The following is a 26352-nucleotide window of genomic DNA, read 5'->3' on the forward strand; positions in this document are numbered from 1 at the left end:
TTAGTACAGTGAACTCATGTTCAAGAAACCAATTTGAAATGATTCAAGCTTTGTGACATGGTGCATTATCCTGCTGGAAGTAGCCATCAGAGGATGGGTACATGGTGGCCATAAAGGGATGGACATGGTCAGAAACAATGCTCAGGTAGGCCGTGGCATTTAAACAATGCCCAATTGGCACTAAGGGGCCCAAAGTGTGCCAAGAAAACATCCCCCACACCATTACACCACCACCACCACCAGCCTGCACAGTGCTAACAAGGCATGATGGATCCATGTTCTCATTCTGTTTACGCCAAATTCTGACTCTACCATCTGAATGTCTCAACAGAAATCGAGACTCATCAGACCAGGCAACATTTTTCCAGTCTTCAACTGTCCAATTTTGGTGAGCTCTTGCAAATTGTAGCCTCTTTTTCCTATTTGTAGTGGAGATGAGTGGTACTGTGGGGTCTTCTGCTGTTGTAGCCCATCCGCCTCAAGGTTGTGCGTGTTGTGGCTTCACAAATGCTTTGCTGCATACCTCGGTTGTAACGAGTGGTTATTTCAGTCAAAGTTGCTCTTCTATCAGCTTGAATCAGTCGGCCCATTCTCCTCTGACCTCTAGCATCAAAAGGCATTTTCGCCCACAGGACTGCCGCATACTGGATGTTTTTCCCTTTTCACACCATTCTTTGTAAACCCTAGAAATGGTTGTGCGTGAAAATCCCAGTAACTGAGCAGATTATGAAATACTCCCGGCCCGTCTGGCACCAACAACCATGCCACGCTCAAAATTGCTTAAATCACCTTTCTTTCCCATTCTGACATTCAGTTTGGAGTTCAGGAGATTGTCTTGACCAGGACCACACCCCTAAATGCATTGAAGCAACTGCCATGTGATTGGTTGATTAGATAATTGCATTAATGAGAAATTGAACAGGTGTTCCTAATAATCCTTTAGGTGAGTGTAAGTAGCCCACTAGTAACACCATTAGTCATGTCTAGAAGTCACTTTAGAGTGTAACCGCCTGTGATAGGCTACTTGGGCCTAATGTTTTGCAACCTAATTGAGATCACAGGATACGTGAACTGACATAGGCCACAGATTCACAACGCTGTTACAGAACACAGTATCATACATGGAACAGGAAACAAATACTCACTGCTCTGATCTCTTTGTTTTTTTATTAAAAAAACCCAAACGGAATTGACCAGAAATGCAGAAAAACTTGGTTTTACAACACACACACACACACACACACACACACACACACACACACACACACACACACACACACACACACAAGAAAATTAAATTGAATGGAAATGTATTGTAAGTGCACATCAGTATAAATAAAAGATAAATGGACAAAAAGTTTAATTCATTTCACATTTTTCTAAAGGTGCCTTTGTTGGGGGTCCGAGGTCATGTGAGCTTCTTATTGATCGAAGGACGTAAAGAGAGTCAGATGCGAGCTGTGCTGGTGCTGCGTGCGGTAGAAGAGAGCTCAGTAGGTCTGGCTGTAATAGAGGTAGTAGGGGTCTTCTGTTTTCTAGAAATGACACGAGGACGACAAACATTAGACTCATTACAACAGAGTGGTGTTCAGGTGAGGCTTGGATTCATGTCAGTAAATATACTCACATGACGTTAGCCAGGAGTCTTTTCATTGCGTTCAACTTGGGGTTCAGGCAATAGCGAAGGCCGCTGTTGAGGGTGACCCTGTCGAAACAGATAGAAAAGGTGACTCAGGTGAAGTGACTCAGGAAAGGCCAAACTCTCTTCTCCAAATACAATAGATGAACACATGATTCAGGCAAGTAGACTGATGACCAGAAGTAATTTCAGAGACTGTAATATGCCTTAAATGTACAAATTATTGTTCCTTTAGCAGGAGTTAGTAATGGTTGAGTGCCAGACTTCGACCTTTGATAAATCTTTAAATTATTATTACTATTATTAAAGTGGCATTCTAGATTTAATGGTGCCAGGTTTACTGAGGGAGATACAAGCATCCTATTAGCATAAAATGCAAACAACAAATCTATTTCTATAACAAATTAAAATCCCATTTTTCCACAAAGATTTAAGTGTTACATACACAATCTCCACTGTGTCACAGAAGACGGTTGCTGGGTAGATCTGGATATCCTTTACGTCAGACTTTGAAGCAATTTGATTCCTGACACGTTGACACAGACACTGCTGTCCTGATTCGCCGACTAGAGAAGAAGACAAGATGAAAATGAATTAATAAAATATTTCTGCCACAGCTACCAGATCATATCAGGATGTATGAAATATAAATAGATGTTTTTATCTACTCATTGTCTGTCAACTACATGAGCCTCACATTGTCTATGTATGTAAAAACTTACGTTGGGCTTTAGAGATGTAGACCATGGAGGCCAGGAGCAGAAACACTTTCATGATGCTGGACATTGTTGGTTTCGTCTTCGGTCAGATGACACTGATGCTAGAAAATAAATCTTGTTCCTTGTGGTGAAGATGGCAGAAAGAGGTGTAATTAGTGCAAGAGTCAAAGAAAGCAAAGATTGTTGACAGAAGTGCTGTGAGGGACAGAGGCCGAGGAGCCACTTAAATACTCTCTTTGGAGACGTCACTCATCCTTCCTGTTTTAAAGGGAATTTTCTGGGAAGTGAAACTTCAAAAACCACAAAGAAAAAAAAAGCACTCACTCTGTCATCTCTCCTTTCACTAATAAATAATCTAACCAGATTTTAGATTTTAAAAGTGCATTTAAATATTATGTATGTAAACAAGAATACAAAAACAGTAGTGTAACTTGTTGGAACTGTAAACCTGAATAAAACCTTCTTCATCAAACTTGCAGTGTAAATTATGCCACAACACAAATTAATTAAATGTTTGTGTGTCTTGGTGACAATAAAATATCATACTAAAGAAAAAGAAATTGTTAAAATCCCTTTGTTTTGGCCAAATCTGAGACATTCCACACAGAACTCCAAAAATGGACTGGGCAAAATGATTTGCACCCTCAACTTAATATTTGGTAGCACATCCTTTGGAAAAAATAACTGAAACCATTCACCTCCTGTAACCAGCAATAAGTTTCTTACACCTCTATACTTTAGACAACGCTTCTTCTGCCAACTGTTCCAGGTCTTTGAGATTTGATGGGCTCCTTCTCCCAACTGCTGTCTTTAGATCTCCCCACAGGAGCTTTAGGGGATTCTGGACTCATTGCTGGCCAATTCAGAAGTCTCCATTGAAAAAAATAAATAAAAAGAATGCTTTGGGTCATTGTCCTGCTGTGGTACCCATAATCTCTGACGGAGACTGAGCTTTCTGACACTAGTTCCTACAATTGCTCCCCAAAATTCTTTGGTATTCTTCAGATTTTATAATGCCATGCACACGGTCAAGACATCCAGCACCTAAAGCAGCGGAGCAACCCCAAAACATCAGTGAACCTCCAACATGTTTGACTGGAGGGACAATGTTCTTTTCTTTGAATGCCTCATTTTGTTTGCTGAAAACAGAAGAATGATAGCTTTACCAAAAAGCTCTATTTTAGTCTCATCTGTCCACAGGACATTCTCTCTCCTAGAAGGATTTTGGCCTCCTCAGGTATCTTTAGCAAACTCTGATCTGGCTTTTTTATGTTTCTGTGTCAGCAGTGGGCTCCTCCCTTTTCATTCACATGGCGACGGATAGTGCGAGCTGACATTGTAGTACCCTGTGTCTGCAGGTCGGCCTGAATTTGTTAGGAAGTTGACTGAGATTCTTTACCCGCTATTCAAACACATCTTTGTTGCAATCTTTCATCAATTTTTCTCTTTCGCCATGTCCAGGGAGATACAGTGTCATGGGCTGTAAAACGTCTTACCAATGTTGCGCACAGTGGACACAGAAACATTAAGATTTCTGAAGTTGGACATGTAGCCTTAAAATTGTTCATGCTTTTCCAAAGTTTTGGCTATCAAATCCTTTTCTTAAATTTTTTATAATCCATGCTCAATGTTGCACCCCAGTAACACAACACAAAGGCTGAGTCAACCTTTCTCCATTTTAAAGTAAGTGTGATTTCTACATTGCCAGCACCTGTGAATTGCTCCAGGTGAGTTTATTTACAAATTAAAGGGGCAACACATTTCTGAAGATTTTGAAATTGTGTCAATAATTTTGTCCTGTCAATTTTTGCAGCTCTGTGTGGAACAACTCAGATTTGGATTTTTTTTCTCAGCTTTTTTTGTGTCGTTCCAATACAAACAAAAGAAATAAACATGAGAATACTAAAGCATTTGTAATTGCAATGATTTTAAGTTGAGGCAAGCACAATTTAATTTTCTTTCCGCTATAGTGGTAAAACTGATCTGGGGTCATGGCCTATGGGCAACAGGTTTGGTAGGAAATGCAGTGTTTCAGTAGAAGGCATAGCCTTAATGTTAGTTTCAGTTTTATGTCCTCTTTCACTTTTCTGGACAAAATAAAAATCCCACCACAACTGTTTTTTCCTTCTCTAGTTTTATATCCTTCTCCTTTCTTCTCTATTAAGGCCAGACAGTTGAAATGAAACAGAAGGGGGATGCAGTGTGAAAGCACTGAAAATGTACTGAATATCCTACTTTCCTGTAATTTGCTATACTATTTTTAATGACAGGTATTAAATGAGCACAGGACAATTTAAAAGAATGATAAGGAAAAGAACACTGCAAAAACTGAGCTCTCAAAAACTAGGCGTAAAAAGCATTAAAATGGGGGAAATATTGCTTAAAATAAGAAAATTTATCTGCCAATAGAACAAGAATATTTCACTTGCTACTTAAGGCCAAAAAAACTTGAAACAAGTGAAATTCTCTAACATAAAAGCTGCCTGGTAAGAAGAAATATCTTGTCAGACAAAGAACAAGTACATTTTGCCTTTAAGTAAGATAATTAATCTTACTAAGATTTTAGTTTTTGCAGTGAAGGTGACTGCTATGTTGCCATATTACTGATAAAAGCAGGTGTTGTGTCCTGTGGAAGTCGCATATCTCCGTAGTGTCAGGTTTTACGAACCTGGAAAACCAGGCTTGTTTTACAGGATTGGTCACACAGCACCATGTTGAATGCACCCTCCGGCAACAGAGCTGACGGAAATGATCATAAGAGACTTAAAGCCCTGCATCCTGTTAGGGAAAGGTGTAGTGCAATATAAAGGCATTGTCACAGTTTGCTGCTCAGTCCCTCTCTTCAGCCACACTCCCTCATTCCTGGCCCATGTGCATTATTCTCTCTAATGATGCCTGTGCATCGCTTTGTATAGGCTTACAGCCAACATCTGCTGGTTAATTTGCCTAATCTTCGCAGGTCTTTAGACCACGGTGAAACACACACAACAGTGGGCTGAAGAAACCTTTTAGTTCCTTGAAAAGAGATCCGGGGACTTAAAAGTCCCCAGTACTTTTGGGCGAAACGCAGTTTATCTGCCTCTGTTTCTAACTCCCCAGACCTGCCATCCTCAAGCTGTCCACCAGATGCCCTCAGAGTTTCTTTCCTTTTCCTGACGCCTGACTGCCAGAACCAGCTACACACTTGTTCTCAATTCCCTCATGAGCACTGCAGTTACTTGGGCTACTCGGCCCACTCCTCACCTGCAACTCATTCCTTCGTCAGCCGCTCAAGCATATATACCAATTATATCCTACTATTTTGAAAAAAAGAATAATATTACAAGAATAAAATAACTGTAAAATGCTGCAGACTGCAAGGAAATACTAATACTTGCACATATGATTTGAAGCGACCTATTCTATTTTGACTTTATTCTCAAAATGTTAAGACTGAATACTCAAAATCCCAGATTACTATGTGTTCTCAAAATGTCAGAGAACACAGATATGTGAGATAAATTTCGAACATGCATTTGAACATGAGCAAAACCCTTTTTGAAACACAGGAGCTATTAATGTCCAGGGGTTTATAAAAGAATTAAAATTAATTAATTTATTGACATGAATAGGTGCCACATGCATTATTAAAGAGGTTACATCCCCAAACAAAAGATACAAAAGAGGTGAGAAGACCTCATGCCTACATGTGTGTTGACTCAGCAGGGATTATATAAAATAAGAAAGGAACAGGAAAAAATATACAGCGTGGAGCCTTGCTGCATTATATTTTTATACCTTGAATTGTCACTTGTTGTGTTGTGTTTCCCTTTACATACACGTTGACTTTTCTTGCAGGTCTGAGCATATTAATGATCCAAGGACATAAATAGCGAGTTAGATGCAAGCTGTATTGGTGCTGAATTCGATGGAAGAGAGCTCAGTTGGTCTGGCTGTAGTAGAGGTAGCAGAGGTTTTCTGATTCCTAGAAATGACACAATGAGGACAAACATTAGACTCAATACAGCAGAGTGGAGAAAGCATTATGTCATTCATTACTGTTTCTAACAAATATGGTAATTCGCTGGAAGATTAATATTAGTGGCCGGAGCTTTGTTGTGATCAGTAGCGTTGATAGCATTTTTACAGCTTAAAATCCATGTCGGATTACTAACACCTTGACCCACGTAAAACTTACGTTAAAAACTTAAGTTAAATAAAATGGATATAAAAAATATAACGAAAAAGTGTGGATTAAAACTGGATAAGAGTCCGGTTTAAGACGGAGCTTACGACAGGTAGCTACAGATGCCTACAGATGAGTGCAGATTACGTCAGCAATATATACTCCGTTATATTTTTAAACTTTAAATTGACACCTGTTGCCTGAAATTTCTGTTTCCCTTTAAATAAATGTTGATATTTCTACCATAAACTGATGTAAAAAAACTGATTGGAGGAAATAAAATATAGGGCACCCTCAGCACTCAAAACTTACTGCCAGCCGGCCTGGGTTCATGAGCCTGCTGGCTGCCTCTCCTGGTCCTGCATTCCCTGAAACCCATGAGCCCTTGATGGAACAATCGAGGAGACACCCTGATGTTTAGCGGTCACCTTTTGGGACTTGCCTTGCAATTTTTAGGGGTAGACTCCTTGAGAAGGCGAGGAACCCCATGGCTCTGTACATCGATTGCCCTTCAGCCCTGACTCCTGCTCTGTTTTTATATACAACAGTGCCAGCAAGTGTGAGGAAAACACACAATTCAAATGTCTTATTTCAAAATCAGGATGTTCTGGCAAAAGTAAAAAGTAAATTAGGGTATTGAGGGTTTGCTGTAAATATGGAGAAGAATCTAAATTGCCATCAATAAAACTGCTGTGGTGTGTTTCTTTTCACGCAGTCATAATAAATGCTTGATTCCAACTTGGGGTCAAAAGGCTAGTCCCATGAGGAACAGCTAAAAAAAAATAGTGTTATAGGCCCACATGATTTTGGTTAACGTTAGGGTAAATTGCCAGGGAATCTATGTGTATCCATGTAGTATTCATGTTGTGGGTACATACATACAGTATGTTTAAGGAGTCACAGCGAGACACCTTGCCTTACTTTTGGGGACAAAACGCCATTCACCATAACGTAAATCATTACATTTTAGTGCAAGGCTTGGTTTAAGGTTAGGATTAGGCAAGCAGCCAAGTGATTATCTCCAGTCTCCAAATTAATGTAATTCAATGTAATGGCCACTGAAGTGATTGAAACACGACTGTGTGTGTGACGAGTGGAGATACTATGATGCTCAAACGCCCTGTCACAATGTCTGCCTGCAATGTTGCTATCCTCTGGTGTACATCAGTACTGTTAAGACCCATTAGTAATGTCTAGAAGACATTTTATAGTGTGTAACTCCATGTGATAATTAATGCCTTGCAACCTAATTCTGCATGAGATCACGGGATATGTGAACTGACACTGTATTTCTTGAATTGGCAAGCCCTGAACCACAAGGTAGCACAGTTGATTAAGGACACAGTGTCAGGCTTGTAAAAGAAAACAATTACTCAATTCTCACTTTCTTTATTTTATTATCAAAGAACACATAAAACCTGAAAATGTCAAAAGTGCAGAAAACTCCAACACACAAAAATTATTTTACAAAAAAATCCATAGTTAATATTTAATTTCATTCATTTCATAGCTTCATTTGTTTAAGGTGCCTTTGTTGGAGGTCCGAGGTCATCTCAGCTTCTTATTGATCCAAGGAAGTAAAGAGAGTCAGATGTGAGCTGTGCTGGTGCTGCGCACGGTAGAAGAGAGCTTGGTTGGTCTGGCTGCGAAGGTTTTCTGTTTCCTAGAAATGACATGAGGAGGACACAAATTAGACTCATTACAGCAGAGTGGAGAAAGCATTATGTCACTCATTACTGTTTGTAACAAATATGGTAATTCACTGGAGGATTAATATTAGTGGTTGTGTGAGGCTTGGATTCATGTCAGTAAATATACTCACATGACGTTAGCCAGAAGTTTTTTCATTGCGTTCAACTTGGGGTTCAGGCAATAGCGAAGGCCGCTGTTGAGGGTGACACTGTTGAAACACACAGAAAAGGTGAACTCAGGTGAAGTGACTCAGGAAAGGCCAAACTCTCATACTCACATAGATAAATGATTCAGGCAAATAGACTGACGACTACAAGTCATTTTAGAAACTGGGATGTGCCCTAAATGTACAGGTTATTATTGCTTTAGAAGGAGTTCATTACAACTGAACCCAGACTTCAACCTTTGATAAATCTTTGAAAAATATATTGAAGTGGTTCTCTAGATTTAATGGTGCCAGGTTTACTGAGGGAGATACAAGCATCCTATTAGCATAAAATGCAAACAGCAAATCTAATTTTGTAATCAGGACACATTAAAATCCCACAGTCTTAATTAAAGATTTGAGTGTTACTTACAAAATCTCAATTTTGTCACAGAAGACAGTTGCTGGGTAGATCTGGATTTCCTTTAGTTCAGACTTTGAAGCAATTTGATTCCTGACACGTTGACACAGACACTGCTGTCCCGATTCGCCAACTAGAGAAGAAGACAAGATGAAAATGAATAAATAAAATATTTCTGCTCACAGCTACCAGATCATATCAGGATGTATGAAATATGAATAGATGTTTGTCAACTAAATGAGCCTCACATTGTCTATGTATGTAAGACTTGTAAATGACAAAAAAGTATAAAAACTTACATTGGGCTTTAGAGATGTAGACCATGACGGCCAGGAGTAGAAACACTTTCATGATGCTGGACATTGTTGGTTTTCTCTTTGGTCAGATGACACTGATGCTAGAAAATCTTGTTCCTTGTGGTGAAGATGGTAGAAAGGAGCTGTAATTAGTGCAGCTAGAGAGATCAGCTAGAGTCAAAGAAAGCCAAGATTGTTGACAGAAGTGCTGTGAAGGACAAATTCTGAAAGCTGTCTTAAATACTCTCTTTAGAGACGTCCCTCATCCTTCCTGTTATCAAGGGATTTTTTTGAGATTGGAAAGTGAAACTTCAAAAAACCACAAAGAAAAAAAAAAGTCACTCCTACTCTCCTTCTCCTCTGTAATATATACTAGTAATTTAACCAGATTTTTATTTCTAAAGGACTTTTAATTATCTTGTATGAGAATAAGAATATAAAAACAGTACTGTAACTTGTTGGAACCGTAACCGGAATATATATTTAATCTTTTACATCAAACTTGTACTTACGCTGTTTGTGTAAATTGTCATCAAACATATGAAAAATCTTTTTAGACATTTTCCAGTATCTTTTTGTTTTTTAAATATCTAAGTTAATGATTGTTTTTTTATTTACCATGTTTACCTATTTGCAATAAAAAGTTAACACAAAGATCATGTCAAATGAGTACAGTGCTGGAAAATTTGAAATAAATGTGTCGGTGTGACAATAAAATACCATAATAAAGAAAAAAGAATGACACTTTAAATCCCTTTTTATTTCGGCACAACGTTATATCCCTTCTGCCACAATCAGGAAAAATTCTATGTCATTGCATTCCGACATTTCTGATATTCCTGGTAAAAAAGTTTTCATATAAACTTATAAATCAAGTTAGTTCAGATGTGCGTGGTGTATTTTACAAAGTGTGGGCTGGTGATCTTTTACAACATCAGCTTCTGTCTGTGTTTTGTGTGCATCAGTGGTTAACACCTTTAGCACTTACAGCACCAAATCAAATGTGTGAGTGCTCAGTGAAAAGTTAAGGCAAGCATAATTTTTTTCCACTTCAGTAACAATTGGTACAACTTGATAGACACTGACAGCACCAGATCTCAGGGCACAGGCTTGATAGGAAATGCTATGTTTCAGCAGAAAGCATAGTCTGAATGTTAGTTTTGGTTTTATGTCCCCTTTCACTTTTCTGGACAAAATGAAATCCCATCACTACTTTTTGTCCTTCTCTATTTTATTTCCTCTTTTGTATTTAGACCACAAAGATGGAATAAAACACCTTGAGATTTATAGCTAGAGGCTAAACCTCTGTCTATGAAACATCTGGCTGATTTTGCTCAAGTTAAAAACTTTGCTAATGTAGCGGAGTTAATGATTGAACTTGCCATCACTATCTGTGTTAATATTAATATAAATTTCATATGATTTATTATCAGTCATCTATTTATTTTTTATACTCTCACCTATCTTTTTTTGAATTTATTTTATCATGTATTTTGTTTATTATTCAGAGTGTAATGGATATTGGTGCCAATGAGACCTGTGTGTTTAGTGTGGGCGCCCTCTGCTGCATCCCTGCAGTCTTGAGCAGTGGACCACAAAAATTATTACCACAAAAATTATTAACAGGCTTCATGTGATGTCACCATGGTAAGTTGCCCTTACAACAGCTTTAATATTCTGAATGTGGTAGCACCGATGGTGCAGTGGTTAGTACTGTTGCCTCACAGCAAGAAGGTCACGTGGTCTTGACAGCAAACGCTCTGTCCCCTTTAGTTTTCAGTTGAGACTCTGGAACAGACAACAGACCTCTGCCCAAGGATCTCAAGGTACGTGCTGGTGTGTATGGGACTAAAAGGTCAGAAATATAACAAGGCGAGAGGCCATGAAGAGCTTTAAAAGTGATCAATAAAATTAATTAAAACATACTGGGAGCCAGTGTAATGAAGCTAAAATAGGAGTAATGTGGTCATATTTCTTTGTTCTGGTTAAAAGCCTGGCAGCTGAGTTCTGGACAGTCTGGAGTCGATCAATAGATTTTTGGGTTAAACAGGTGAAAAGGCTGTTGCAATAATCCAGGCGTGATGAGATGAAGGTGTGTAAAATGGTCTCGGTGTCCTTAAAAGTTAACATAGATCGAATTTTTGCTATATTTCTAAGTTGATAAAAACATGATTGAACAAGCTTTGTGGTGTGCTGCTCGAAATTTAAATTACTATCAAACCAAACACCAAGGTTCTTTGCCACAGGCTTAATGTGATTTACTAGAGAACCAGCAGATGGCAGTATTTGTTTTGCCATCTGCTGGGACCCGATGACCTGGATTTCTGTTTTGTCTGAGTTCAGCTGGAGGAAATTATTTGACATCCATTTTTTAACTTCACAAAGGCAGTCGGTAAGTGAACCGTACCAGAGATCCCCACCCAGTGCCTCAGTCTGTCCAACATGATGTTGTGATCAATGGTGTCAAAAGCAGCGCTAAGGTCCAGGAGTACCAGGACTGAGCACATACCTTCATCAGCAGACATTAAAAGGTCATTGGTGACTTTAAGCAGGGCAGTCTCAGTGCTGTGGTATTTCCTAAAACCAGACTGAAACTTTTCAAATATTTTGTTATTTTCCAGTACAGTGAGCAGCTGTTTGGACACAATTCTTTCTAGAATCTTTGCAATAAAAGGCAGTTTTGAAATTGGTCTAAAATTATGTGGGAGGGAGGGATCTAAACCAGGTTTCTTTAAAAGTGGGTTCATGCAAGCCGTTTTAAAATAATCAGGGACACAACCAGTAGATAGGGAGCTGTTGAAAACAGAGATCAAATGTTTCACAACAGAATCCATTACTTTTAGTAAAAACTTTGTAGGTTACATCAAGTGGGCTGGAGGACACTCTCATTTGTGATGCTGTTTTTAAAAGTTCAGACACGTCGAAGGGATACAACGGGTTAAAACTCTCTTGTTGCTGGTGAGGAACCTCTGAGTAAGAGGCCGCGGGGGTAATAGAGGCTCTGATTGACACCACCTTATTGGTAAAATAAGATAAAAACAATTCACAGTCATGATTACTTCCAGCTGAGGCACAAGGAGGGGTTGGGTTTACCAGCTGATCCACAGTCTTAAACAGAAACCTGGGATTGTGTTTATGTGTAGTAACGAGTTCAGAAAAATAATGTGTTCTCACATCCTTAACCATGTTATTGTAGTTAATTAATAAATCCTTCAGACTGAGGTAATGGACTTGGAGACTGGATTTTTTCCATCTGCGCTCTGCTTTCCTGCATTCCCTTTTTAGGCTGCGAATGCTGTCATTTATCCAGGGTTGCTTACTAGCTTTAGACGAAGGCCTAAGCTTTAGAGAAACAGTAATATTTAGTGACGACAAGCAGATATGATTGAAGTGATCGACCAGATTGTTGGTGTTGGAATCAGACAGGTGTTGGCTTTGGCTCTGAAAGAATGTGCAAAACTTTGAACTTCGCTTTGTTCATTAAAGATGCGAGAACACACTGGGCTTGGTAAGGCGGCGTGAGTAACAGGTGAATCGCAGCTAAAAACAATACATCTGTGGTCAGATATGGTCATGTCCACTAATTCCACCGAGGAAATGCTGACACCCAGGGTAAAAACCAAGTCCAGTGTATGACCACGGTTATGGGTTTGCACTTTGACATGTTGTTTGAAGTTAAAAGAAGTGGCCATATTTAAAAAGTCAGTTGCATTAACATTGTTGGGGTCATCAACATGAATATTAAAATCGCCACAAAGAACAATTCTGTCATAATTTAAAACTAGAGTAGATAAAAATTCAAGAAGTTCTGATAAAAATCCTCCAGGCGGTTTTGGGGGGCGATAAATTATAACAAATATGATAGGTTGCAGCCCTTCAACTTTAAGAGTGAGAACTTCAAAGGAGTTAAATTCATCACAGCGTACTTTAAATTTTTACTATACACGCTCACTAGCCCACCACCATGACCACTGACCCTCGGCTGACTAAAACAATCATATTGAGGCGGACACAGTTCAGCTAGCTGGCTATAGTCATTCATTTGCAACCATGATTCAGTTAAAAACATAAAATCCAGATTTGCAGACAAGATAAAATCATTTAAGATAAAAGTCTTACTTGAAAGTGATCTCACATTGAAGAGAGCCATTTTAAATGAGTTTGTTCTGGGTGCTGGAGTTGTCCTAATCCTTAAGAGATGCACATTTCAGTTTACTAGTCTATGCGTGATGATGACAGGAATAGAAGTCTTTGGAACAGCGCTGGGAGCAGATGGCTTTACATGCCAGCAGGTGGAGACAGTTGTTTGTGGCAGTGAGCCAGAGATCTGTTCAGTGAGCGGTGGTGTGTCCAGGTGTGCTGCATGAATGATTAGTCATTCACGTAAGTCATGTGTGGACCGCACCACATGCTGTATGAGAGCAGCTAACATTTCTGAGCCCCGTTTGTTTGGGTGAAGTCCGTCTGTCTTAAAAAGAGACATTCTTTGCCAGAAAATATTAAAATTATCCACATAACACACACGGTGAGCCCTACAGGTGGACTGGAGCCAGTCGTGGAGGCCAAGGAGTCTACTGAAGCGGCCAGCACCGCGACCGACTGTGGGAATGGGACCAGAGATAAAAATGGACTTTCCACACTCCTTTAAAAAGTTAAAAAGACGGTTTAAATCTGATTTTGTCAGCGCAGACTGCTGAAGAGCTGTGTCATTTGTTCCGACATGGACTATTACTCTTGTGATGGAGGATGGGAGCGACGGCATCAGGTCCTGGAGTTTTTTTAAAATGTCAGGCGTGGTGGCACCGGGAAATCAGTGAGTGGTAGCGTTAAAGAAACGGATGTTTCTGGTGATGGAGTCACCAATTATTAGTGTGGTTGGGGAGAAAAGGGGACGAGGAGATGCCGGTGGTGGGGTTCCCAGAGCAGGACTGAGCAGAATCTGCTTCAACACTGAGTGCGGACTGAGGATGGAGTGTGTGAGCTTCTGAGTGTTGTGTTGGAGTAGCAGTAACAGACCTGAGAGAATGGCTACCCGACAGTGCAGGGTAGAGATGGGAAGCTGGGAGATGATCACCGTTTGCCGCCAGTGCTGGAGATGTAGCCGGTGGAGGAGATGCAACAGTGTCGTCAGGCACTATCTGACGAAAGAGATCCGTATCAGGGAGACTCGAAGCCGCAGGTGCATCCGCTGGATGTACCGGAGTGTCGTCAGACAGGGCTGCATAGCGGTTGGAGAGGCCGATGTGTGGAGGAGAGGCAGCCCCGTCCGAGCCTCTCTTGCAGCCACGGACCACCACTTCAGCCCAGGTTGACTGATGCTTCGGAGTCGAGCAGGAGGAAAGCCTTGGAAGGCTAGAGGGGTCCCATAACATGGTGTCCTGGATGGAAACAATCTGTTTGGCTTAATCGGTAATTCACTGGAAGATTAATATTAGTGGTCGGATGAGGCTTGGATTCATGTCAGTAAATATACTCACATGACGTTAGCCAGGAGTCTTTTCATTGCATTCAACTTGGGGTTCAGGCAATAGCGAAGGCCACTGTTGAGGGTGACCCTGTTGAAACAGCCAGAAAAGGTGACTCAGGTAAAGTGACTCAGGAAAGGCCAAACTCTCTTCTCCAAATACAATAGATGAATACATACATAAATGATTCAGGCAGGCAGACTGACGACTAGAAGTAATTTCAGAAACTGTGATATGATCATGTCAAATGAGTACAGTGCTGGAAAGTGACATGTGTGTCTACCTGCTGAGCTGAGTTGGGCTGATTGCATATAAGTACATGGGGTTAATACAATTATATCAGAAGACACAACTGAAATAAATGTGTGTCTTATGACAATAAAATACCATAATAAAAAATAAAGAATGACACATTAAATAAACATTTATTTTGGCACATTGTTATATCCCTTTTGTCACAATCAGGAAAATTGCCAAATTATTTGAGATGTCATTGCATTCCTACATTTCATGTGAACTTCAAATCAAGTTAGTTCAGATGTGCGTGGTATATTTTACAAAGTGTGGGCTGGTGATCTTTTACAACATCAGGTTCATCTGTGTTAGTGGTTAACACCTTTAGCACTTACAGCCCCAAATCAAATGTGTGAGTGCTCAGTGAAAAGTTAAGGCAAGCATAATTTCATTTCTTTCCACTGTAGTTGCGTGGTAGTTACACTGTCATGACATTTGTGGTGTTAATAAAGCAACAATTGGTATAACTTGATAGACATTGACAGCACCAGGTCTCAGGGCACAGGTTTGATAGGAAAGGCTGTGTTTCTGCAGAAAGCATAGTCTGAATGTTAGTTTCAGTTTTATGTCCCATTTCACTTCTCTGGACAAAATAATATCCCATCACAACTTTTTTTTTTTGTATTTTATTTCCTCTTTTCTTCTGTATTTAGGTCACAAAATGGAGCTGTATGAGGAAAAAAAACTCAGATCGGGCCAGAGGTCTAACGGGCCCTCACTCTCACACTTAATACTCTTGGATGTAACTGTAACTTAGACTTGGATAAATTGTGGTCCTTTATTTGTAATGGTAATCTTCAATGAGACAATGACTCCAGTAAAGCTCAAATTAACTCAAGTTTAGATTGATTGATATATCTTCTATCTCACTCCTCTTGTGGGTCTTAGGGGAAGACCCACCTCCACCTCCACACATATTCAATAGTAAAACAAGTGAATACCCTACAACACTTTTAAAGTAATAAGACTGAAATGTAGTCCATGAACATTGATCAATAAGACATCACCTTGATATTGCTGTGTGCTGTGTCACATGATGACCTTCACCGCTTTCAGGGTTGCAGCCCTCTCGCAATCGGCCCTTTGTGTTCATAAATCTGGACTTCTTCTCTCATCAGGCCCTCTTTACCCAGGCATCCTATCTTTATAAATCTTAGTTTACTCTTATCGAGCCTGGGCCCAGGTGCAATAAACATTATGTGAGAATCCAATAAGGCCCCATTGTCTCTCATTTGGATGTCTTATTCACGGTGTTCACCCTAAACTTCCCCTCCGGCCAATTAGAAACACTATTTGACTGGCTAGGTGTATGTGTCTTTGCACAATGTGAAGTGTGTGTGTTCTGTGTGTGTTCTTGTGAAGTCTGAAGTCTGTGTCTTCCTACAAGATGTGAAGGCTGCAACATCAGAGTAATAATGCAGAGCGAGAAAACTGCACCTCAAAGTTCAGTGTGTCTTTCAATAAACACCTTAAACTTTGTTCTAATAAATACCTTAAACATAATCCTAATCAAGCTCGGCATATAAAATATTCATACATCATGGCTAAACAGAATCGAACAGAAGGAGGATGCAGTATGAAAAACACTGAATTGTACTGAAAACAGTACTTTCCTGTAATGTGCTATGCCATTTGTGATTACAGATATTAGACAACTCATGGCCATTAAAAAGAACGATAAAGGACCTTAAAGGCAAAAGAAGGTGACTGCTATGTTGCTATATTGCTGATAAAAGCAGGTTTGTTTCCTGTGGAAGAGCAGCATAATGTTACATGAAACTTGGCTGGCATGTTCTCCCCGAGTCCACGTGGGAAAAAATAGCACAGGGCACTCACCGTCAGCCGGGCTGCCACCGCGACAGGACCAAACGTGCTTTACTGTCCTACACAATGCAACTGCTACACTAACACAGGTAAACATCAAGCAAGCATAACAGCACAATAAGTTATTACTTACTATCCAACTGTGGAAAGGCCAGCTCGGCATCCATTCTGCTCTATTAGCTCACACCAAGGTAAATGCTAGTCCGTTATTTACTCTTGTCTCTTGTTTGGCCAACTTTTTCTCTTCCTTGCTTCATCCGACATTCTCTTCTTTGGTCTCTTCACAACCTCTACCATATCTATACTGAGAATATTGAGCTAGCTTCTTCCAAAGAACTATATATATATATATATATATATATATATATACACAGTGACTTGCAAAAGTATTCGGCCCCCTTGAACTTTTCGACCTTTTGCCACATTTCAGGCTTCAAACATAAAGATATAAAACTGTAATTTTTTGTGAAGAATCAACAACAAGTGGGACACAATTATGAAGTGGAACTTAATTTATTGGATATTTCAAACCTTTTTAACAAATAAAAAACTGAAAAATTGGGCGTGCAAAATTATTCAGCCCCTTTACTTTCAGTGCAGCAAACTCTCTCCAGAAGTTCAGTGAGGATCTCTGAATGATCCAATGTTGACCTAAATGACTAATGATGATAAATAGAATCCACCTGTGTGATATCAAGTCTCCGTATAAATGCACCTGCTCTGTGATAGTCTCAGAGGTCCGTTTAAAGCGCAGAGAGCATCATGAAGAACAAGGAACACACCAGGCAGGTCCGAGACACTGTTGTGGAGAAGTTTCAAGCCGGATTTGGATACAAAAAGATTTCCCAAGCTTTAAACATCCCAAGGAGCACTGTGCAAGCGATAATATTGAAATGGAAGGAGTATCAGACCACTGCAACTCTACGAAGACCCGGCCGTCCCTCTAAACTTTCAGCTCATACAAGGAGAAGACTGATCAGAGATGCAGCCAAGAGGCCCATGATCACTCTGGATGAACTGCAGAGATCTACAGCTGAGGTGGGAGACTCTGTCCATAGGACAACAATCAGTCGTAAACTGCACAAATCTGGCCTTTATGGAAGAGTGGCAAGAAGAAAGCCATTTCTTAAAGATATCCATAAAAAGTCTCGTTTAAAGTTTGCCACAAGCCACCTGGGAGACACACCAAACATGTGGAAGAAGGTGCTCTGGTCAGATGAAACCAAAATCGAACTTTTTGGCAACAATGCAAAACGTTATGTTTGGCGTAAAAGCAACACAGCTCATCACCCTGTACACATCATCCCCACTGTCAAACATGGTGGTGGCAGCATCATGGTTTGGGCCTGCTTTTCTTCAGCAGGGACAGGGAAGATGGTTAAAATTGATGGGAAGATGGATGGAGCCAAATACAGGACCATTCTGGAAGAAAACCTGATGGAGTCTGCAAAAGACCTGAGACTGGGACGGAGATTTGTCTTCCAACAAGACAATGATCCAAAACATAAAGCAAAATCTACACTGAAATGGTTCACAAATAAACATATCCAGATGTTAGAATGGCCAAGTCAAAGTCCAGACCTGAATCCAATCGAGAATCTGTGGAAAGAACTGAAAACTGCTGTTCACAAACGCTCTCCATCCAACCTCACTGAGCTCGAGCTGTTTTGCAAGGAGGAATGGGCAAAAATTTCAGTCTCTCGATGTGCAAAACTGATATAGACGTACCCCAAGCGACTTACAGCTGTAATCGCAGCAAAAGGTGGCGCTACAAAGTATTAACTTAAGGGGCTGAATAATTTTGCACGCCCAATTTTTCAGTTTTTTATTTGTTAAAAAAGTTTGAAATATCCAATAAATTTCGTTCCACTTCATAATTGTGTCCCACTTGTTGTTGATTCTTCACAAAAAATTACAGTTTTATATCTTTATGTTTGAAGCCTGAAATGTGGCAAAAGGTCAAAGTTCAAGGGGGCCGAATACTTTGGCAAGGCACTGTATATGAGTCTTCACCCGCAAGCCTCCTTCACTCAGGCCTCAGTCACGATGGATGTCTTATTCCCACTAGTGGTCAAAACGCTGGTCCACTTAAGGAAAACCAAAAGTAATGTAGGGTTATACTTGGTTTTAGTTAAAGTTAAGGTAATTTGGTGTTTCTTTCATGTTGTGGGCACATTCATGTTTAAGGAGTAGGGACTACTGGTTTTACTTTTGGGGACAAAACACATTTTAGCACAAACGCTTGTTCAAGGTTAGTTTAAAGTAAGTCTAAGATAAGATCACGGGATATGTAAACTGACACATATACTGTATTTCTTGCATTGGCAGCCCTGAACTACATGGTAGCACTGTTGATAAAGGACACAGTGTCAGACTTGGAACAGAAAACAATCACTCAGTGGTCACTTGTTTAAAAAAAAAAAAATTTAATCAAAAAATAACAACCGCGAAATGACCAAAATGCAGGAAAACTTTACAACACACAAAAATGTATTTACAAATACAAATATAAAAAGAAAATATAATAGAACGGAAATATACTGTAAGTGCACATCAGTATAAATAGAAAATAAACAGACAAAAAGTGTCATTCATTTCACTTTTACATTTGTTTGAGGTGCCTTTGTTGGGGGTCCGAGTTCATCTGAGCTTCATATTGAGGAGGTAAAGAGAGAATTAGATGTGAGCTGTGCTAGTGCTGCGTGTGGTAGAAGTGAGCTCAGTAGGTCTGGCTGTTGAAGAGTTTTTGTGTTTCCTAGAAATGACATGAGGAGGACACACATTAGATTCATTACAGCAGAGTGGAGAAAGCATTATGTCACTAATTACGGTTTCAAACAAATATGGTAATTCACTGGAAGATTAATATTAGTGTTCGGTGAGGCTTGGATTCATGTCAGCAAATAAACTCACATGACGTTAGCCAGGAGTCTTTTCACTGCGTTCAACTTGGGGTTCAGGCAATAGCGAAGGCCGCTGTTGAGGGTGACACTGTTGAAACAGATAGAAAAGGTCAGCTCAGGTAAAGTGACTCAGTAAAGGCCAAACTCTCTTCTCCAAATACAATAGATGAACACATACATAAATGATTCAGGCAGGCAGACTGAGAACTAGAAGTACTTTTAGTGATTGTGAAATGCCTTAAATGTGCTGTAAGTGCTATTGATGCTTTAGCAGGAGTTCATCATAATGTTCACTACAACTGAGGCCAGACTTAAACCTATAATAAAATCTTTAAAAAATGGATCAAAGGAGCGTTCTAGGTTTTATAGTGCCAGGTTTGCTGAGGTTGATACAAGCCTTGTATTAGCAAATCTCATTTTTTAATTAGGACACATTGAAATCTCACAATCTTAATTAACAATTTGATTGTTACTTACACAATCTCCACTTTGTCACAGAAGATGGTTGCTGGGTATATCTGGATGTCCTTTACTTCAGACTTTGAGGCAATTCCCTTCCTGATGCGCTGACACAGACACTGCTGTCCTGAGTCATCGACTAGAGAGAAAGACAAGATAAAAATCTTTTAATTAAATTAAAAATATTTTTCACTGCACAGATTGCTGCTCACATCTACCAGTACCTATACAGCTACAGTTCATCAATATGTTATATAGTTGCTTTACTGATTTGTAGACTAGAGTCAAAGACGAGATAAAAATCAATTAATTTACGTATGTTAGATTTGTATATGCCCAAAAAGTATAAAAACTTACGTTGGGCTTCAGAGATGTAGACCATGACAGCCAGGAGCAGAAACACTTTCATGATGCTGGACATTGTTGGATTTCTCTTTGGTCAGATGACTCTGATGCTAGAAAATCTTGTTCCTTGTGGTGAAGATGGTGAAAAGGAGCTGTAATTAGTGCAGCTAGAGAGATCAGCTAGAGTCAAAGAAAGCAAAGTTTGTTGACAGAAGTGCTGTGAAGGACAGAGGCTGAGGGTCGTCTTATATACTGTCTTTAGACACATACCTCATCTTTCCTGTGATCAAGGGAATTTTCTGACTCTGGAAAGTGAAACTTCAAAAACCACAAGAAAAAACCCTCACCCTCCTTCCACTCTAAACCTGAATGTACATGTAAACTTCTAAGTCAAACCTGTTTAAATTGTCATCTAACCTATGAACAAATATATTTAGACATTTTACACACATTTATTTTGACACTACAAAGAACAAAGATCCAAACAAATGGGTCATGTAACAATTGTTTGAAAATTTGGGTTACCTGTGTTTTGTTTTTGTTTTTTATCAATTTGCAATATAAAATTAAGATCATGTCTTATGAGTACAGAGGTGGAAAGTGACATTTGTGTCTTCCTACTGAATCAAGTTGGGTTGATTGCATTCATGGGGTTAATACAATTATCACAAGACACAACTGAAATAAAGGCATGTCTTAGTGACATTAAAATACCATAATAAAGAAAAAGAAAAAAATGACACATTAAATCCCTTTTTATTTTGGCATATTGTTATATCCCTTCTGCCATAACCAGGAAAAATGCCAAATTATTTGATCTGGCATTACATTCCTACATTTCTGATCTACTGAAGTTTTAATTTGAATTTTAAATCAAGTTAGTTCCGATATGCGTGGTGTATTTCATATTTTGTAACATAAAGTGTGGGCTTGGTGATCTTTTACAACATCAGGTTCCGTCTGTGTTTTTTTGTGCATCTGTGGTTAACACCTTTAGCACTTACAGCACCAGCTCAAATGTGTGAGTGCTCAGAAAAATAATAAGGCAAGCATTATTTCAATTCTTTCCGCTGTAGTTGCGTGGTAGTTACACTGTCGAGACATTTGTGGAATGAATAAAGCAACAATTGGTACAACTTCATAGACATTAACAGCACCATTAAACAGATATGATATACCTTTCCTAGGGCACATGTTTGAAAGGAAATGCTTGGTTTCAGCAGAAAGCATAGTCTAGTGGTAGTTTTAGTTTTATTTCCTCTTTCACTTTAATGGATAAACTTTTTTTTCCCTTCTCTTTTTTCTGTATTTAGGACATGAAGATGGGATGAAACAAAGGCAATGCAGTGTGAAAAACACTGAAACTGAACAGAAAATCTAAATTTTCTGTAACGAGCAAGTAACCGTGTGGTGATTGCTATGATAAAAAATTAATTAATAAATAAAACACATTTTCTCACTGTACTTGTTTTGGTTTGCAGGTTTTGAGATATCTATCAGCTTTGGGGTGAAGGCGGAAGCCTCGGAGATTGATATCTCAAAGTAAAACCAAAGTAATCTGCATTTTGGAAACCGCCAGAGTTAAGTGTGAAAATATACTCTTATCTGGTTGAACTGACTGTTTAAAGTGTGGCAACAGTGTATTTTCAAAACAATCCCATTGGAAAGTCTTGAAAAGGTTTTTGTGTGCAAGTTGGAGCATATAAACAATCATACATATCAATCAAAAACATTAATTAACCCTTGAAAACTGAATTCTTTAGAAAAGAAAGCTGTGCTAATTTTAGACACATGGGTCTTCCCTGACAAAAAAGCCAAGTGAAAGGGACTTTCATCTATTTCTGCATATGGTACAGACTAAACAACACTGGTCAGCAAGAGTGAATTACTGTCACAAAAGACAATTTGTGTTATAACCAGTGTTGGGCAAGTTACTCAGAAATTGTAATATATTACTAGTTACTTATTACTCCTTAAAAAAGTAATATTATTACTTTACTTATTACTGGGTGATAAAAGTAAATTGTTACGTTACTAGTTACGTTACTATATTACTTTCCAGTGTGCAAGCATCAGTGACAGTAGCTGCTGGAGTTTCTTTCTGTAAGTTTCACGTCGCTGTGCTGCTTCAGCAGATGCTTCAATAAATCAGATGTAGAATTGTTCGCGGTTTTTGCTGGTCGCACAGAGTTTACAATAGATGACAATGTTCTTTGCATTTTAGACTGTGACAAAATAATGACAGCAGCTACTTACAGCTGTGGAAAGAACACCTCGCTCACCTTTCTTCCTTTAGTTTTTGGCATCAGCGGACATGAACAACAGAAGGTCTGGTACCGCTGTGTTGCCGCACAGTCGTGGATTTACGTCAAGGATGGTGCGTTCAATATCGAGTAACGCCGCGTTACTTGCCTTAGTAACCAGTAGTAATATTACCGTTTTCGAAAAGTAATTAGTTACACTATTTAGTTACTGGGAAAAGTAATGTTTTTACTGCCCAACTCTGGTTATAAAACAAATGAAATGCTGTAAAACACAAAGCTCTGGTTGACTTGTCGGGGGAATTAGTGAATACATAGTGGTTTGCAATGGTTCGCGTGGGGCCGAATAACGCTCCTTAACTGTGATATAATAAGTGTATACCAAGGCCTGTCCTGAGCTATTGCTTAATTATGCTGCTGCTACCTTTGATAAACTCCATTTTCATTCTGACAGACTGCTCTTAGGAAGCTTGACCTATATTTACTTTCAGTTAATATTTCATAGGTTTTACTTATTCGGTACTGTAGAGTGCACCAGCTCACTGTGAGCATTACGCTTGTTCTATCATACATCATACAGTCTTGCACAAGAAGAGAAAGGTGTGACTCTGCAGTCAACCTTTCAGTGGCAGTGCATATATGAGGGACATGGCTCATGGAAAATTGCTGTTTTTTGTAGTTGCCCTATTAGCTGTTGGTTTTGGTTATGCAGGGGGATTGCCAACTTTCTTCAATAATTCATGTTTCCTTTTTATTGAAGCAGCACAGCTCTTAACCAAAAGCCCATACCACAACGTGTGACCCTGAGTAGGAATGAATCGACAGGAACTAAAAATGTCAGCTGAGTCTCTTCCTCTGTAGACTACAGCATGGTGTAGTTGCACTTCTCATTTTATTTTAAAAATGATTTCTACCATCAGCAACAATGCTTTGATGAAATACAATGTGATTAAGAGTGTGAGGAAGTAAAAAATGCTGAATTAAATACACACAAAATCAGTACTAATGCAACAATGTTCTACAATGTGCAATGTCAAGCCATGCAGTGCTAATTCTGCAGAAACATGACACATCATGATGCATCAATTCTGTAAGAAGCATTTTACTGCTGTAGCTCCTGGTTATAGTTAGGACATCTGAAATGAGACAACTGGCAGCTCCAGCTAAATTCAGCTGTTGTGTAAGTGGAAAGAAGCCAAAATTATTAAAAAACCCTGGTTTAATCTTTAACAGTGGGTTTATGTTGTGTGTGTGTATGTATATATATAAGATACATAATACTAACAATAAATGCAATGAAGTAGAAGAATAAAGTAGCATAAAATGGAAATGCTCAAATAAAGTAGGTAGGTAGGTTTATTCACAATATAACAAGCTATAGAGGGAAATTGAGTTTTGTAACTCCCTTCTGCTACATAGCAGACAATCTGCATTAATAAATCAACGGAGCAGTGCTGAGGATGAATTAGAGTTTAAGAGTCTGATAGCTTGGGGGAAAAAGTCTACTGGTGTGGCAGCAGAAACCTCTATATCTCTACCCAGAAGGCAGCAGTGTGAACAGGCTGAGTGGGTACTGTCCTTTAGTATCCTTTGGGCTCTGCGCAGGCACCTCACCTCGCCGATATAACTGATGCTCAGGAGATGGGTACCAATGATCTTCTGAGCAGTTTTAATCACCTGCTGCAGAGCCCTCCAGTCCTGGGCCATGCACATCCCATGCCAGTTTGTGATGTTTCCAGTCAGGATGCTTTCTGTTTCTCCTCTGTAAAAGCTGACAAAGACTTGGTGTTGGAATTAATCCTTCTTAAGCTTCCTCAAGAAAAACAGTCTTTTTGAGCTTTCTTTACCAGTGTGGAGATGTGAGATGACCATTTTAGGTTCTCTGTGATGCTGATTCCCAGGAACTTGAAAACTACTAGTACTAGCACTTTAAAATTGTTCTTAAATATAACAGTATACATTTAGTATAGTTAATGAACTTTCCACCACTACACATCTACCACGCATCCACTGTATATCTACTACCACTGCTGGGTACAAATCCTGATTAGTCAATGACTACACAAAGTGGGAGCAGCCTGTATATTATTTTATACATTGTATAAGTTAGTCTCGTTTTTGGACTTGTGGAGTTTCTTTATAAATAAACAACTCTGCATTGTAAGTGACCTATTGCCTCAGGCTGTTGTACAAAGACAGGTCAAAAGGGTACACATAAGTTTCACTTTATTTTAATTTTTTTTTAGGATTGTTCCTTTGTGTGGTTCTTAAGTGTGGTTTATCGCCTCCACAGCATGGTCGAGACAATTCCTTATTTGTTAAAGGTACCACATTATTCAGTTTTCATGTTGTTTGAATGTTTTCAAATGTATTATGGCTAAAGATAATAATGGTGTTTTACAAATAAATGACATTTAATAGGGTGTTTTAGCCTCAGAGGCAGAGCAGTAACAAAAACGAAACCTGACAGCCATAGGGGGCATTATCCGATATTAAAACATTTATGTCTGAAACAGCCGGCAGGAAGACAGATTTATAATTTTACATTAAATTAAATATGTGAAAATGTCATCAAAGTTCATATACTGTCGTGGCACCACGTGTCTTGACTAACTATCAAGTTGGTAACAAAAGGCCTTGCCTTTCAGTTCTGCGTGCTGAGGTAAGTGTGAAAAGAAAGAAAGAGTTGAGAGTCGACATGACCGCATGAGATGCTTCAACAGTTTCCAGCCCCCAAAAGATTATTTTCCTGTGACACTGAAGGTGGTTTTCACTTACTGGAACCATCATATGTATGTTTCCCCCTCTTCATTCCTACGTTTCTTCCAGTGTTCACTAATAAGCTAATAGTTGTGTTAAATTTTCCATGTCTCTTAACCAGCAGTAACACAATAGGATTCTCCTTCATTGTGCTGAGGCAGAAATCTCAGAGGCAGATATTTTAAAACTGGGTCAAATAAAAACATTTGCATGGGTCAATGCCTGAAGATATGTTTTATACTTTACTGTTGGTGACACTTTTACCGTGACCTCTGATGTGCCAGTTTTCAGTTTCAAGGCTCTCTTACTTGAGTCTGCCCTCTTGTGTTTAAGATTCAAAACTACATCCAAGCTTTGTTTGTGTTGTTAAAGTGCATTTACTGGAGAAACATACTCAGATGGAAACAATTCTTATCACTAGTAGCTGACAATTAAATTCTGAATCTTCCGCTCTTTGTAATATTGAAATGTATTCATGTGAATCAGTAACTTCACTAGTCAGTTCATTACAACTGTGGGGTGGCTGTGACTTACAGGAGAGAACCCAAAGTGTGTGAATGATTAGTTAATTCAAGTTATGAGCAGTTGGCACCTTGTCTGGAAGCTTCTATCAGTTTATGAATGTGTGTGAAAATGACACGTGTAAAGCGCTTAGAGTGCTCGGAAGTACTGTACAAGTACAGTCAATTTACAATTATTAGGCATGAAATGCTTTTGATTGTGACGTGCAGGCGATGCAGTCGATGCAGTCGATGCAGTCGCACCACTAAAGCTGTGATCTGTGGTCAGCCTGTGTTTCTCCACACTTGTGTTTACCGGAGCAGGATCCCACGACAGTTACCATAGAAACTCCAACGCCTGGCACCAGCAGAGCCGAGAATGGAGTTCAATCTGTGCAAGAAAACACAGATCATGGCAGGAGGAAAAAGACTCACAACAGACAGTTTGGTTGAGAGTATCAAAA

At 39.2% G+C, this 26352-nt stretch overlaps 3 protein-coding genes across 6 annotated transcripts; all 3 read right to left on the reverse strand.

The window, feature by feature from the left end:
* Nucleotides 1–1271: 1271 nt before the first annotated feature.
* On the reverse strand, nt 1272–3960 carry LOC119888585 (C-X-C motif chemokine 10-like). Of its 4 annotated transcripts, none has more exons than XM_038699224.1 (5): nt 3855–3960; nt 2362–2479; nt 2085–2205; nt 1628–1705; nt 1272–1535 (listed from the first exon to the last, which is right to left on the reverse strand). In XM_038699224.1, the coding sequence occupies exons 2-5, from the start codon at nt 2423–2425 to the stop codon at nt 1448–1450; spliced, it is 351 nt and encodes a 116-aa protein (XP_038555152.1). In that variant the 5' UTR covers nt 2426–2479; nt 3855–3960; the 3' UTR covers nt 1272–1447. The 4 variants fall into 4 exon arrangements, with proteins under 4 accessions (XP_038555152.1, XP_038555153.1, XP_038555151.1 ...); XM_038699225.1 differs by lacking the exon at nt 3855–3960 and adding an exon at nt 3087–3224; XM_038699223.1 differs by lacking the exon at nt 3855–3960 and adding an exon at nt 3057–3224.
* A 4038-nt stretch (nt 3961–7998) lies between these two features.
* On the reverse strand, nt 7999–9302 carry LOC119888586 (C-X-C motif chemokine 10-like). Its single transcript, XM_038699227.1, has 4 exons — nt 9081–9302; nt 8794–8914; nt 8346–8423; nt 7999–8186 (listed from the first exon to the last, which is right to left on the reverse strand). The coding sequence occupies exons 1-4, from the start codon at nt 9142–9144 to the stop codon at nt 8111–8113; spliced, it is 339 nt and encodes a 112-aa protein (XP_038555155.1). The 5' UTR covers nt 9145–9302; the 3' UTR covers nt 7999–8110.
* A 9765-nt stretch (nt 9303–19067) lies between these two features.
* LOC119888587 (C-X-C motif chemokine 10-like) lies at nt 19068–20598 on the reverse strand. Its single transcript, XM_038699228.1, has 4 exons — nt 20380–20598; nt 20041–20161; nt 19574–19651; nt 19068–19415 (listed from the first exon to the last, which is right to left on the reverse strand). The coding sequence occupies exons 1-4, from the start codon at nt 20441–20443 to the stop codon at nt 19337–19339; spliced, it is 342 nt and encodes a 113-aa protein (XP_038555156.1). The 5' UTR covers nt 20444–20598; the 3' UTR covers nt 19068–19336.
* Between the last annotated feature and the right edge of the window lie 5754 nt (nt 20599–26352).

This window comes from Micropterus salmoides, unplaced genomic scaffold (assembly GCF_014851395.1).
Source record: "Micropterus salmoides isolate LMB-PRFRI ecotype aquatic unplaced genomic scaffold, ASM1485139v1 Ms_hic_scaffold_5, whole genome shotgun sequence".
Classification (NCBI taxonomy): Eukaryota; Metazoa; Chordata; class Actinopteri; order Centrarchiformes; family Centrarchidae; genus Micropterus; species Micropterus salmoides.